Below are 15,205 nucleotides of genomic sequence, written 5' to 3'. Positions count from 1 at the left end.
AAAGCAAGTATGGTAGCATGACCTGTCCTATATAAAATAAATAGGACAGTATTTTAAACTCATGGTAATTCCTTTGATGGGCTTAGTTATTTACTGGTAATTAAAATAGTTTTCTTACATTTGCAACTTTTGTTCTGTATGCAAGCAAACCCCTTCCCCTTGTCCTGCAATTAGAGCAAACTGAGTACAATGGACAAGTACAGATGCTTGCACACTTGAAATTTAAGTCAACTAGCCAGGTTAATGTCTATTCAAGTTTGATTTAGGGGTATTATGACAATTATTTCTTCAAAAAACAGTCAGCACACTTGTACAAACATCAACAAAATGAGTCATGTTTGAAGTTAGGTGTTTACATCGCCTTGTGTAAGAGAAAATTCAACATGGAAAAATCATGGAGTAGCCATGACACTATTTAGTTTTTACACAAACCAGAGACACCAAGCAAGAGGAAAAGCAAAGAATCATCTCTTTTGCTCGCTGCACCACAAGTGCAAGAAAGCTCATGATTATTAGCTGGAAGAAAATAAATGCTATATTTGAGTAGTATCCCTCATTATTTCCCACATGGCCTAAGTTCAGAGATGTATGCCTTACAAGAAAAGGTGCCAGCATAGTCACCAACTAACCACTAAAGCAGAACATATTTGAGAAATGTGCAAGCCACAGGCAGATCCCCACAAAGATTTCTGTTGGAATTCCATAGCTGATTTTTCTGATGCAATTTAGATATTTCATGATTTTTCTACCACAGTACTCTGAATCTTACCGCAAGCTCTAGACAAACTGGGAAATGCTTGAATAGCATTAGTTGCCAAAGTTTTGTTTGAAGAATATACGGGCTAATTGAAAGGCAAGAAGTAAATAACAAGTGAACACTTGCTGAGGAGAAAGTTTACAAATACAAAATAACAAGTTTATTGCTCTTCCTTTAGTTCATTGCTTTGACCGGTCTATTCCTAGAGAACTAGTCATATTATTCCATTTCCAAATACCACTTTCCTAAAAGCTTAGCCAATAAAATGGATAGCAAAGGAAAAATATGCACAGGTTAGATGTTTTTAACTTAACTGGTTAGTTATTTCTTACAGCACAGTAGCAATGCCTCCTTCAAATCCTGACTCTGAATCCTCCTCTCATAGAAATTATTTTATTTCTGTCTGAAGAACACAAGGATATTCACCTTATTCTGGAAGCCAAAGGAGGCGTGAAGAAGCCCATAGAAAAGGAATCTTAAATTCAAATATATGGCAACAGGCCTGGAGCTGACTACCAGCACTCCAGGATGCGAACCCTGGGCTACACCAGAACTGTCTAGGGCACTAACAGCTTTTCAGCACCGAGCTAGTAGGAAAATAAAACTGAGTGATAAGAGCTATTAAAAAAGAAACGCAGAAAAAAACCCAGAAAACTTCATCACAAAGTAAATCTATCATACATCCTATATCAAATCAATTCTGTGGGCAGTTCTGTTCTGTTTTCCCTTTCAATACAGTAGAATTAGAATGATACAGAAAACAGCAACATAGGGTAGATACAGCACAGCTTCTGTGTAATGAATACATACATAGCTGCTGGAAAAGGATGGTGAAATGAGGAAAAGGACAGATGCCCACAAGATCATAAATGACACAGAAATATGCAACAATTTTTCACTGTTCCCAAAGAACTAGAGAACATTTAGGGAAAGCAGAAAAGGGCAGCTTCAAAGCAAAGTAAGGTTGTTTTTTCATAAAACGCACAATTAAGCTTAAGTTCATGCACCTGGACAAACTAAAGAAAAAAGTCACAAAGAACTTTGAATACAGAGATGTGACTAACTCAGGAGTTCCCAGATGACAAAAATCACTGAAAAATGGAATAATAAGCAAGCAGAGGGTGATAACTCCACAGCACTTTACTTATATTCTTGTCTCGGCATCTGCTATTGACCCATTGTCAATAGTGGATTTCAACATGATGCCCTCTTGTCCGTCATTTTATTTACGCAAGCTTCAGAATAGCACCAGACAAAGGCCTACCACCATGTAGTAACTTTTTAAAAAAGCAAAAGGTCCACTTACTTTCCTTTAAGTGAAGGGAGGATTCCCCACCAGTGCAGTGGGGATTTTTGTTCCTGTAAGTTCTGTATTCTTCAATGTGAGTTTTGGAAAGACATGCAGAGGCATATTACTCAGATTTACAGAAACTTTAATTGCAGACAAGTGTGCAAGTCTTATGCATTTGTGACACAGTGTGTAGGACTATTTTTATTGGTTACAACCAAGCTACAATTTTAAAGGAAGAAGCACACTCCAATACTATCAGGGTTGAAAATTCAAATAATGCCAGTTGATGGATTTTGAAGTAGTGGCTACAACAGGTATTGCAGCATTTGATTTCAAAATGGTACTGAGAGCAACCCAGAATACAGTGGAACTAAGTATTTAATTTTCATACAATATGTTATAGTCCACATACAAACACAGCATCAGGTCTAGCTCAGTTAAAGAGGTATTCTGAACCATAGCTTGTGTGACAAACAATGTAGTAAAATATGCAGGAAGCTTTTGCAGAAAAAAATAATGGTTACTAAAGAACTAAAATAAATAACATTCTCTGTTAAGCAATCAATAAGGTGGTAAATTAAATCAAAGATTGTGGTAGGCTAAAGGATCAAAAGGTGTCCCACACTTTGGATCATATCTCAAAGATCCCCTGAGTTAATATTTGCTTTTGTGCATTAAACTTTTCATCTCAAGCACTCATGACCATACCACAATATAAAGCTTAAGGCTACCTGACACCCTTTCTATGAACTTGGGAGATCTTCTCTGTGATTTAAAACCTGTTTGAGCATTCATTCTTCAGAAGGGATCATTATATACCTCAAATTTCCATAAAGAAACCAGTTATGCCAACATCCAGCTGAAAAATCTGTTTTGCAGGAACTGCTCGTAACAGGGTTTTCACACACCTACTGAGTCACTACAATGACACTATTTTAAAACTGTTTGCTCTCCTCTCTATGCATAGCTGCTAAAAAAAAATCCCAACAATTCACTTACTCTTCAACTTGAAATTAATCATTCCTTTAAAAACAACCCCCCCACCTCTTTCTAGCAATTCTGTCAGTCAGTGAAAAAGTGGTAGATTCTTCATAGCATAACTTTTCCTAATACGATTTTAAAAAAAATTCAATACTTTTTACCTAGAACAGATTAAACCTCCAAAATAATTTCCTTCCACTTGAATATGGCAGAGAGAATAGCCATTCACACCTCCAAACTCAGCCAAACTCAGCCACAAAGTAATCAGCAGTTATAGAACTCTCATTGAAAGAACAGGTCAGTCATGTATAAGTTATTTTTAAACGACTAATTACAACATAGTTTTAATTGTGGGCAATAGCAATAGAGAACTAACATTAGTGTAAGTTTCAAAAACTGAAAATATTTGTTAATAAGGAAGAATCATACAGACCCAAGAGAACTCCTCCCATTCCATATTTAATTGGAAGATCTCACAGAAGGTCTGCAGCCACACTCGAAGATGACCAGGTTTATCATTCCTGGTGGGACAATCCCACATCATTTGTTTATTTTTAAAAGACATCTCTTTATGTAGTGTTAAATGAGATATTTGTTTAAGGTGTGTTTATTAATTAAACAGAAAAATAGTCCAACTTAATTATCCCTTTTCAACTAAGATTTCTGAAAGGACAAATCCTACCAAGCTCAACTTTTAAACAAAGCACAACCCTCTACGTATAAGAGGAGCAGAGCCCAGTTTTGCCAAAGAGAGTATTTCTCATCTTTGAATGGGATAAAAGTCCAAACCATTGATTTGAATAACTATTTTATCATTTAATAAAATGCAGTTAAGTCACATGGAGTTAATGTACTATCTGTACCCAAGAAACAAGTTTTAGTTGCTATTTTCCTTAATTCCTTCTGCACTCTACAGGAAAACAGTGCAGCCATCTCTGACAACCTCAAAAACAAGTGCAAGATCCTTTGTACATCACCAAAGGAGATCTTGCAACCCAAAATTTAACTGACTCTGTACATTTAGCTTTCAGGCAGTTAGCACTGCATTAAAAAAAAAAAAAAATCCAAGTTTTAAAACACACCAGGAGATGTAGCATGTTTTTTGACTTCAAACAATCAAAACAAAAACAACCATTAACTTTTCTAAGACTTGAGGAAAACTGGAATTAGAACAGTCAATAGGGCAAGCAGCATTATTTCTTTTGGGAAAATACAATTTTTAAAGTCTAAATGAGGGTTTGAAGTCATTGCTATCTACTTGTTAGTATAAATTGCTGGAACTGGCACTGCAAAAATCAGATCATATCCCCTTCTCAACTACTGCTATTTAACAGCATATATCATTCCTGCGTACACCTTTGCTGGCTGCTATGGGAAAAAAAATGGGCTTAATATATTGACAAACAATAAGAAACAGAAACAGAAGTGACACGTGCATATTTGTACAACAGCACTAATAAAATGAACTCTTCAAATTGCTTAGTGTAAAAAGAAAATGTATCCTCCCAATTAGCAAGTGTCCATGACAATGCCAAATAATTTCTGATGACAGGCAGCTAGCCGTAGCAACACCTGCTAAAATCTTTGGGCTTTCTTTTTTATTGTTGATAGCAAGGCATTGTGGAAAAATAATAATGAAAAAAACCCCTTGGTTTTAGCCTTTTCAGATTGGCTCTTGTCTTATTCACTGGAAACTGGGTATTAGTTTGCACAATTTGCTGAACTGCAGTAAATAGGAAAAGAAACACTACAGTGTCCACCAGGGTAAAGCTGAAATCAAATTCTTATAAATACTGCATGTGACAGAGTTTCATCATCTAACAGCAACTCCTCAGTTCAAACTAAGCTGTGCTACTAGATGTCTGGATGTTGCAGCAGTGATCAACAGAATTAATTAAATGAGGAATATTAGCTAATATTATGCTATTTGCAACCTTCAGTATACACAAGATAAACCAGAAACTTACTGGACATCTGTCTCACTAATACAGTATATGCAATATTTCTTGTGAAAGATGTTAAGATATTTTTGGCTTTGCTGTAATCTAATTTTACATGTTGAGATACAAAACATTTGAATACAAAGGTCGAGTAATCAAAGCTAGTATTTTTAGTTCCTCTCTATTTAGCATTTTGCTTTATATTTCTTAAGATTTACCTGAAATATTTCACAATTAAATCTGAAAAGGATGACTAAATGTGGAGAAAAATAAAAGTTTAAGAACCTCTCATATATCAACGTTCATTCCTTCCACTCTAATGGAAAGGATCCATTTAGCCAAAAGCAGATTTCTACATTTGACCTTGCCATTTATTTTGTCCTATTTGTTTATACCAAATAGAAGCTTCCAGAGTATAACTCACCTGCTATTTAAAGCATCTATTAGGAGTCTGCTTACAGTGCCCTGAAGAAGGAGCCATTTTTCTCCTCTCTTTAATAGTCTGAGGGCTGTTAGACAAACTTGGGGAGCCTTGTTGTAATAGTTTAAGTAATTACTGCCCCCAGGTGTTGAATCTACTCTCTAAGAAACCACTATCCCTCTTCTCTTCTCCAAACCTGACTTTGTGTAAGGGACTATGTGCTGCACCTTAATCTCTCCAATGCAGAGATAAAAAATATTACCCCAAACCCACTGATTTTGGTAGATCTGTTCACAGTAATAAGAACTGAAGCAGCTGAGGCACAGGCATGGATTTCATTCCACTGACCCTGAAAGAGGAACAGTGTTCTCCCACCAGCACGATAAAGGGGCTGGGAAGGAGGTTACATATAGCTGTTTGTTCAGCGGATGCAGGCCTGTGCCCCAGCCAGCGGACATGAGCTGTGTACGTTCTTTCAGCCTAAGAGCGAGCAAAACGAGACCAACGATTTCATTAGTCGAATTCCCTATCGAACTGTAACATATTATGGGCTTTTTAATGAAACTGCAATGTTTCACTGCAAAACAGGGACAGTTTAGCCATAAGGACTGCCATATTTTAATGCCTACATTATAAGATAGTAACAGTTTTATTTTTTAAATTACCTTTTTTTTTTTTTTTTTTTGAAAATGTAGCTATTAGTATTGGCAAACACTCCCCTCTTTCCAGAAATAAATACAGGTGGGAAAAGACAAATGGGAATGATTTTATATGTTGTATATAAAACACATGTAACATACCTTTATATAAAGAAACAAATTAAGTTTTCAGTAAAAAGAAAAGGAGTAACAACTGTTAAAAAATATATGTAGAGTTCAGTAAAAAGTTTTCCTGTCCTGTGAAAACTGTCAGTATTTCAAAATGTTTCCTGTTTCACATCAGGAAGAGCTTAAGCCCTTTCAAGGTTTTTCATGAAAAACATGAGAGAGGAAGATACCACAGAGCAATTGACTTCAGCACAATATTTCTCACACAAATGTCTCCACTGTTTACTCGTTCAGGCCACTTCTGTGGGAGAGGATTCTTCAGATCTTCTGGATTTGAAAAACTTATTGATAAAGTTACAAACCATTCCTTTGAAGTTTCAACAAACTTTCTTTCCTTTAAGGAATCAAACTAAACGCCTAAAATGTTTCTATCAGCTTCTATGATGCAGTAAATAGTATTTATTAAATAGCACTAATATCAGTTCTGTGTGATTGTAAGCCTTAGCAGCCATAAGGAAGGAGAAACAAAACACTTTAGCAAAAACACAGTAAAATACTTCATAAAATACCTTCACAGATACCTAAGGGAATATTTTCCACTTGTACTCGAAGTATTCAGTGGGAAATAGAGGCTCTTGCAAATTATCTTTCTCCCTCTCTCTCTCTCTCTCTATATATATATACATATAAACCCTGTATAATTGAGGGTCACATTGCATAGAAAACATTTACTTGATTGATATATGTCTGCATGATCAGAAAGGTAATAAACTACTCAGAGAGAAAAAAAAAAAGGCTGCCCCAGTATTAAGGAAGTATTGCTTATAGCACAGTAAAAATAACCCTACCTGGCTAACATAAGCAATAGAAACAAACAAATCTCACCTTGCACAAGCTCAGTAGATATTGTTTAGTACCCTAAACCCACCAAATCTGCTTTATCACCAAGCCTGCCTGTAAGCCAGGCTGAATGCAACATCCTTACACTGTAACCAATACAACACACTCCAGCCAGTGGATGCTGAGGTCTAAAAGGAGCAAAGCAGAAAATCCTGTTAATTTGAGTCACCTACTATGCCAGGTGACAAAATCAAGAGACTAATCAAAAAAATTGCTTTTTCCCCATTACCATGCTATAAGATGCTAGTATGAGGCAGCTAAATTCAGATTTTTATGAACCCCTCCTCCCCCCAGTTTTTGTAATTTGTAAATGCTTGTGTCAGGTATTCAAAACCCTGAAGCTGTGTTTAAGTGAATAACTAACTACACATGTAAGAACTGTTGTTTCAACATTTGGATTTTACCCTGCTGTCTAATGTAATTAAGATTAATCCATTTAGATAGGAAACAGAAGTAAAACTTGAGAAAATTATTAGTTTTAAGCTAATGAGATATACTCCTAAGTGAAAAATTTACACCTCAGTATTGAGATAATATTTACAGGCTATCCTGTAAAATGCCACGTATTTTTAGGAACCACTAGACAGTCTTGTCCATCTCTATCACTCACTGGCTTAAAGTAGCCTGAAACAACTTGTTACTGATTAGCTAATTTAGTGGATGCATTCACTCGCTGTGGACAAGGCCCAATCATCTAGGACACTCATTGGTTAAGCTACATTAGGGCATATAAAAATACACAACATTTAACCCCACCTTAGGATTCACAATGAATAAGCTTGATTATTCTCCAATCACAAAATGCTATATCTGCCATAACATTCATGATTAAAAGTTTCCCTTCTTTATTTACTCATAACATTGGAAGGATGAAGAGAAGGGGAGAGAAGTGGAAAAGGAAAAAAGAAAAGAAAATGGAAAAAGAAAAATCAATATTCACACTAGAAATCATACGAGATTGGTGCTATCCTGAAAACAGTAAAAGATAAGTACTGGTCATACAGTACAAAAGTTAAAATCATTAAAGAAAACAGAAACAAAATGATCTTCTATGCAAACTTAGTAAGACTTTATGTGGAACCATTTTGAACATGGCAAAAGCTCGTCATTAAGTATACTGGTATGTTGTGGGACTATATTACATTAGCCACAGGACAAAGTACAGAAGTACATACAAAACCCATCCATTACACTGAAAAGAGTAAAAATGGTTCAGGCAATGCAATAATTAAAAAAGAAGTCAAGATTCTACTTTGAGGAATTTTAAGAGCCCAGTGGTTTTCATTATATAAGAAGCCTGCCCAAATATTTCAATGATACAATTCTGACTAAATTTTGCCTAGTAATCTCTTAGAAACTAGAAAAAAATGTTTTGATACATCCCTAGTTAAAAAAAACTATTGCTCTTGCACTTTGTCAAATACTTCTGACTTTTTCAGAGATGTGTTAGCTTGCAGTTTTGAAGCACATAGTTGTCACCTTTCCACTCACTCATTTTCATAAAAGGGGAATCATGTGGATATAAAATAAAGAGCTCAACAATGCCAGTTATAAAGAAATCAGGCAATACTTGCCTTCTACTTTTGCCTGTTAAAGTATAGGCATTGCTAACATAATCAAAATAAGTGAATTCTCAAAGAAATCAGTTTATTAAAATCAAGCCTGTATGACTTCCGTGACAAACATCTCAATGTCTTAAGGATTCATCCTTTTCCTTTCAACACTTTTAACAAAGCACAGTAACTTAAGATACTACAGTATCAAGTGAATTCTTAGTTTGATCCACCCTCAGGAACATCGTTGTAGAGTTTTCAGAATGATATTCAACATGTTTTTCCTCTACTGAAAAAACTAACAACTCTCAGTATCTACAGACAAAGCACTGTTGAAGTCTACGCAACAGCAATTCTAGCACTTTTTTAGTTATTTAGATTAAATGGAAACTAGCTTCATAGAACAAGAGTCAAATGCAAAAAGAGACGGAGTTAAAAACAGCTGGAAAGACAATACAAGATTTTGAGAGAATAGAAATAGCCCTGTTACTCTTTCATTTAAGACTAGGTGCACTGCACTGAGTTAAGAAGCTTCCCTTGTGTAATTAGCTGTAAGTGTATAACTAAGGACAAGTTGTTGGTTTTTCTTTATCTTTTTTGTTTTTTTCATACCCAAGTGATAATTAAAATCGTACTGAGAAATTACGTACAATCTGCTGCCTTTTTTTTTCCTCTCTTAAACTCTTTAGCAAATTGTCAACTTTGATTTTGTCAGGGTAAAATACTTTCCAGTCAGTGCAACTGAGTATTAAAAAGAAAACCCATAAAAAACAATTCAACCTCTCCAGCTCTTCTGAGGTCAAGCATTTCTCAGCATTACAATTTCAGAATAACACTAAGGAACTTAGGAAGGAGACTCGAGTCTGCTTTTGGAAGCATATAGAAACATAGGGGGAAAGATCTAGAACTTCATTCCAAAAATAAAATTCTGAAGCTGAAATAATCTAAAATACTGACATAAAATACTGCTGGTAACTTCTGAAGATTGCCTACCACTGGATTGTAGGTAATGGGCAGAACTCTCCCAGCTATATAGATGTGATATCTACATATATTTAACCTTCTCCAATAAAATACAGTAGAATGTTGCTAGCTTGAAGTGACTAGAAAAGAAATCGCTCTGAAGTTTTCACTAACAGAATTCATAGGACATATAAAGTAAAACAGAGAACTGTTTGTTCTTTCTTTTAATTGATCATACTGAACTAAAGATAAAACACAAATTACTTTTGCATACTAACTTGCTCCTTGCTGAAAACATTTACGCAGACTCCCATATAACTTAGGCTTTCATCTAAAAGACGATTAAAAAAATTTAGTTGTTATAAAAATTTCTAACATTTTTAAAGTCAACAGTGCAATGTTGCCATTTTGAATATACAGACAGGCTGAAATAACAGAAATATGAGCTGCTAAAAGTTGGGCTGCTTTGCAAGTATTTTAAAGTTTAAATGTATTACGTGTTCCTTCACCCAAATGTCAGGAAAAGCAAGGGAGATCCTCCTTTCTGTTTTATATGTTCATTGAGGCCAAAATAAACAGTGTCTCCCGATCAATGTCTACCTAAGACCTGTGCAGACTCCCCAGAAGCCCAGAAAATGGCAAGATGTTGGATATTTTACACAAGTGCCATTTACAGCTACGGAGGAGAGGCAAGAACGGGCACCTAGCGCAGGAATAGTTTCCCTTCTGCAAATGTCCTTCTGGAGCCACGCACCGGCTCAGCAGAGAGCTGTAGCCTTGCTCAAAGGCTGAGGGGTGAACTTTTTGCCACCTGCGACAGGTTGGACAGGTCGTTACAACCCACCTGCGAAGGCTGCAAATTTCATCAAGAAAACCCTCAACTCCAACATTCACCTCATGGCATTTCTGGGGTGTTTCAAGCGTTCCAGTAACCACCTGCGAGGACCGCTCAGGACAGCGCTAGCGCTGGTGACAAACCGGATCGCGTTTCAGGGCCGCAAACGCAGCATAATTTACTTTATAACCGCTTTTCCCCCCAGCTCTTCAGCTGAGCGCTCCCGGCTGGACTAAGATCCCCGGAAAGGCAGCAGGAGCACAGGGCCGGCCAGGGCGCTGCCCCCACCGCGCCGCCGCCGCCGGGAGGCCCCGGGGCGGCCGCGGGTCCCGCTCGGAGCGGAGCGGCGCTCCTCCGCCCCCCGCAAGCCGCCGGGCCGGGCCGGGGGAGCCGCGGGAGGCGCCCCGCCGGCGGCTCGGCGCCTCGTCACGCCCCCTCGGCGGCGGCGGCGGCGGCCCGGGCCCCGCCGCTGCTCCGCCGCCCCGGCCGCTGGGGGCGGCCGCTGCCCGCGGTTACCTTCCCGGTACTTCCTGCGCAGCCGCCGGTGGACGCTCTTCACCACCCCCGAGAGCTTCTCCTGCTCCAGCTTCCGCTCCTGCTCCGGCGGCTGCGGCGGAGCGGCGGCCCCGCCGGGCCCGGGCCGGGGCGCAGCCTCCATGGCGGCACCGCTGCTGCGCCGCGCGCAGCCCGGCTCGCAGGGAGGCGCGAGCGCCCGGCGCCCGGGCGGCGGCGGCGGGCGGTGGCCGCCGCGCGCATGCGCGGTCGCGGCCTGCCGCGCTCGGTATGCCGGGAAGTGTAGTCCTGGAGGCCTCCGCGAGCCGGATGCGTCACGAGGCAGCGTCACAACCCCCTACATCACTTCCTGTGGGCTGCAGCGCTATTCGCCGCTGGTGGCAGCGCTCTGCTGCTCCGGTAAACTTGTCTTTAAAGGTGAAATTATCAAGACCAAGCAAACATCCAAATAAAAGCTTCTCTTTATTATTCTCTGTAGTGGCATCCCTCTTTTACCTCACGCTGAGCTGCGTAGGCAAATACCGCACTGTAGCCTTCTCCCTAAATGTGGGTTGCACGTTATGAGTAAAGGTCCAGCTTTTTCGGTTACTTTCCAGTAAATGCCTAGAAAACTTCGGTCTAGTTTGGGCCTTCCATCACCGTATCTGCCTGTCATGATGTATCGTCAGAATTTTTCAATTCTGTTTCTCTCAAAATGGGAACATTATGAAAGGAAAATTAATTTTGCTACTGACATCAGCATTAAGAAAGGAAAGTGTAGTGATTTAGTTATTATTTTAGTTATGTATTTCTTTAAATTTTGAAACTGTGAAAACAAATGCAGATATTAATTAGAAAATCACCAAATACCAATGTTAGTAATTTCACTTTAACTTGGGAAACAGCCAGAAATCATCTTTTCATATTGTTTAGTATATTTCAGATTTGCAGATCTAATCCAGGAAGCTACATCTGAATTGGGAAAAAGGCTTAGTCCTGGGGCTTTATGATCTCTTTCTGAAATCCTTCTGGTTTCTTATGGAACTAGGTCTGCATGAGAAGAATTAAGACAGTGTAAAAAGAGGGTGTTAAGTTGATAGGTACTAGGGAACTTTTTGCTAAAGGGGGAGCCTTTAGCAAAAGTGGTTCATGTGGTAGTTAATATCCCATCCATTTTTTTGTTGTGCAGGATTTTGGGAAGCCGAGAATAAAGAGGGAAAGCATCAGCCAGTCTTCTGTTTGTTACATGGTACTTGAAGACCTCTGATGAAGCCTTCTCAGAAAACTAGGAATATGGGAGTGACATACAGAAGAGATGGAGACATTGGAAGCATGGCTGACATGCACTGCTGTGGCACCTAAGAAAAACTTCCAGTGCTTCTGGACTCATAAGTTTGGGATACATAGTCAAAATGTGAATGTATCTGTGAACTGGAGAGCTGGAAATACACTTGTAGAATTTGGGAAAAAAAATCAGGGAAAAAGTGCAGAGCACTTACGTGAAACATACTTTCTCAGAATAAACAACATTACTATTTTAATTACTATTGCTTTTTATGGGTTCTTTCTACAGTTAACAGAATGGCTTTAATTGACCAAAATTATTTCAAAACATTCAGTATTAATGTTAGCTGTGCTTTAATACTGAGTTTGTGCTGTACAATGTAAAAGTTAATGATGTTGCTTTCTATTTTTAAGATTTTAATTATTATCTGGTATTTCAGAAGTATGGCAACAAGCAAAAAATACAACTCTTATTATACAGACTAGTTTCATATCTAGAACTAGGTGCATGAGCTCATATTAGAAAACAGGGAATAGAGAAGTATAAAATCTTTAATGTAGTATTGTCTAGATTAAAATAGATCAAGATAGAAAATATATTCTTAATTCTTAAAAAATGTAAATTGAAAGTTTGTTTTCAATAAGCAAGTGAACTGTGTTTATGAAATGTCAAGTTTTTTCCAGGAACAGCAAAAAAGAAAGAACATTAGGAAAAGAGGTTTTATACTTTCAAGATGCATCGATACTCTCCTCAGTTTATCAATCACAGTGGAGACATGCTGTAAATTCCCTATAGAATATGTGGTGAGAATCAGACTCCAGAAATGGAATCTTAATGCAAAACCATCAAGGAGAAGCATTCATAAAACCAGCTTTCTCTGGTTAAGATACCAGAGAACAGTGGCCAATGAGTAATTAAAGCAGGACTGGTTCTGTCAGGCCTAGAACTGATGACCCAGTATGCTATCAATGTGCAGAAAAACACGTGGGCTCAGTACATTTCTTGAACACAATACAGGGAGAGTCAAAGAATAAATGAAGATGAATACAAGGCTCATGACTGCCTCTGAGGCATGACAGGAGAGCTAGCGATAAGGAGGGAATGAGACAACAAGGTACATGTGATCCAATAGAGATAATGGAGTATCACCATCTGGGAAGGAGTAATTTTGAAAAGCTGGACTTACTAGCTCAAATGCAGGAAATGGCAAAATGATCCTCTTTCTAAAAAAATAGAGCAGACTAGAACAGTTGCTTTTGACATTTCTGAAATATTTCAGGTCCAGTCACTTTTTACGAATAGCTTTAGAAACAAATGTCTAGATTTGCAGAACTGGAGGAGAAATTACCCCTGCTCTGTCCAGTGGGTAGGGCGTTCACTGAGGATGTGGGAAAACTAGTTCACATCCCTGCTCTGCCTGAGGGTATCTGAACCCACATCTCTTACTGCAAGATTACACAAAGTGGAAGTGCTCTTCCTTCCTGCCTAAGGAAAGGGTGACAGCAGTTCATATTTTCAGTCTTTCTCCCTAAGGAAACCATGGAAGAAAAATAACATAAAAATCAAATCAGTAATGCTCTGCTTCTGTCTCTATTTCAGTGGTGCTTTGGCAATCAAGTCTTATCAGTGTGTTCATCCCTTCTATTTTACCAATACTCGTTGTTTGAAAATGAACAAAAAATGGCATTGCATCAAAGAGAAGAAACCTCACTGTTTCTCCAGTGTGATGACATTATCATAAGATGTCTCTAATGTAATGTAGTCTGCAAAAATATTACCAAAATGATGTAATGATTTTAATGGAATACTGAAATACCACTATTATTTAAAAGAGAGAAAAGATTCCTCTGTTAGGTGTGGAACTGTTTCTGCTATGTATACCCAAGGGGAAGACAAACAGGCAGCAACAGCATATTTAGTTTGAATATAAGATTCTTATTCATTAATTGTAGTATCCTATAAGCCATGGTAATAACTTAATTTGATTTAAAAAGTGGGAGTCGCATCCCTGAATTTGCACCGAGGCAATTACTAGGAGCTGGTCCATTATTACATTTCTCTGGACTGCACACTTTAGTAATTTAGTAATTAAAATTGCATAGTGATTAAACGGCTACCCCATAACAATAATTTTATAATGTAGATCCTGAATTCTGTTCCTGGAGGTTGACACCTCTAAAAGTAAATTTATATCAGCAGTTCCATTATTCAGTACCCTGTGTATTTCAAATAGAAAAAATAGGCTTGATAATGACTTCAGTTTGGATCCAAAGCCTCAGTATTTACTAAAGTAAACATTTTGCTTCTGAAAAACATACCAAGGGTTCCTCTATTAAAGACCAATTAAAGTTGCTTCTCAGTTACCCAGAGACGCCAATCTTGGAAAAGAGGGCTGAAAAATCCTTTATGCATACAGAGACTGGCTTACTATGGAGTCTAATATGCATTCTCAAGATTTAAATATTCATTGGAAATGTTAATTATTGAAGTCATATCTTTTGCTTGTTAGCTTCTGTTGCAAAAAAGCAGGAATATTTTTAACACTAGCCAGCATTTCTGATAAACAATATATTCATTGCCTCTGTTGTGGCCAACAGATTGACCAACTGTGTCTATCCATGGAAAGTAGCTGTTTACTGGGAGATGGGAAGGAAGTTTAGAATTCTTTAATTGTGTCAGTCTGTCACTTGTTCAACAGTACAGTGGTAATTAAATTCTGTGGAACCCATGAAATGTATGCTGAAAATACAGCAAAGTACTTCAGACCTCAGATATTTTGAATGTTATGTGTATTTGTAAAAAGTAAAATGATCCTTTAATACTGAGAACAGTTAACGCATTTTTTGGAATAAATACTGTACTTCTTCGTAGAACTTGTTTGCAACATGTACATTGCAAACGTACTTAATGCTGTGTGAACAAATACTATTCAATATAAACATAACTTACTGAAAAGCAATCCCAAATTCATTTAAAAATCTCATTTTTTCATTGATTTTAGTCTGAGCACATTCTCCTAT

At 37.9% G+C, this 15,205-nt stretch overlaps 1 protein-coding gene across 1 annotated transcript in view; it reads right to left on the bottom strand.

Moving 5' to 3' along the window:
- BMT2 (base methyltransferase of 25S rRNA 2 homolog) overlaps window positions 1-11,080 on the bottom strand; it is a 36,617-nt gene extending 25,537 nt beyond the window's left edge. Inside the window, exon 1 of the mRNA XM_062583552.1 lies at window positions 10,925-11,080. Coding sequence (XP_062439536.1) covers window positions 10,925-11,066 — 142 coding nt within the window. The 5' untranslated portion in view covers window positions 11,067-11,080. The remainder of the gene's footprint in view (window positions 1-10,924) is intronic.
- Window positions 11,081-15,205: the final 4,125 nt, after the last annotated feature.

This window comes from Rhea pennata, chromosome 1 (genome assembly GCF_028389875.1).
Source record: "Rhea pennata isolate bPtePen1 chromosome 1, bPtePen1.pri, whole genome shotgun sequence".
In the NCBI taxonomy this organism is placed as follows: Eukaryota; Metazoa; Chordata; class Aves; order Rheiformes; family Rheidae; genus Rhea; species Rhea pennata.
This window is presented reverse-complemented; position numbering and strand designations above follow the sequence as displayed.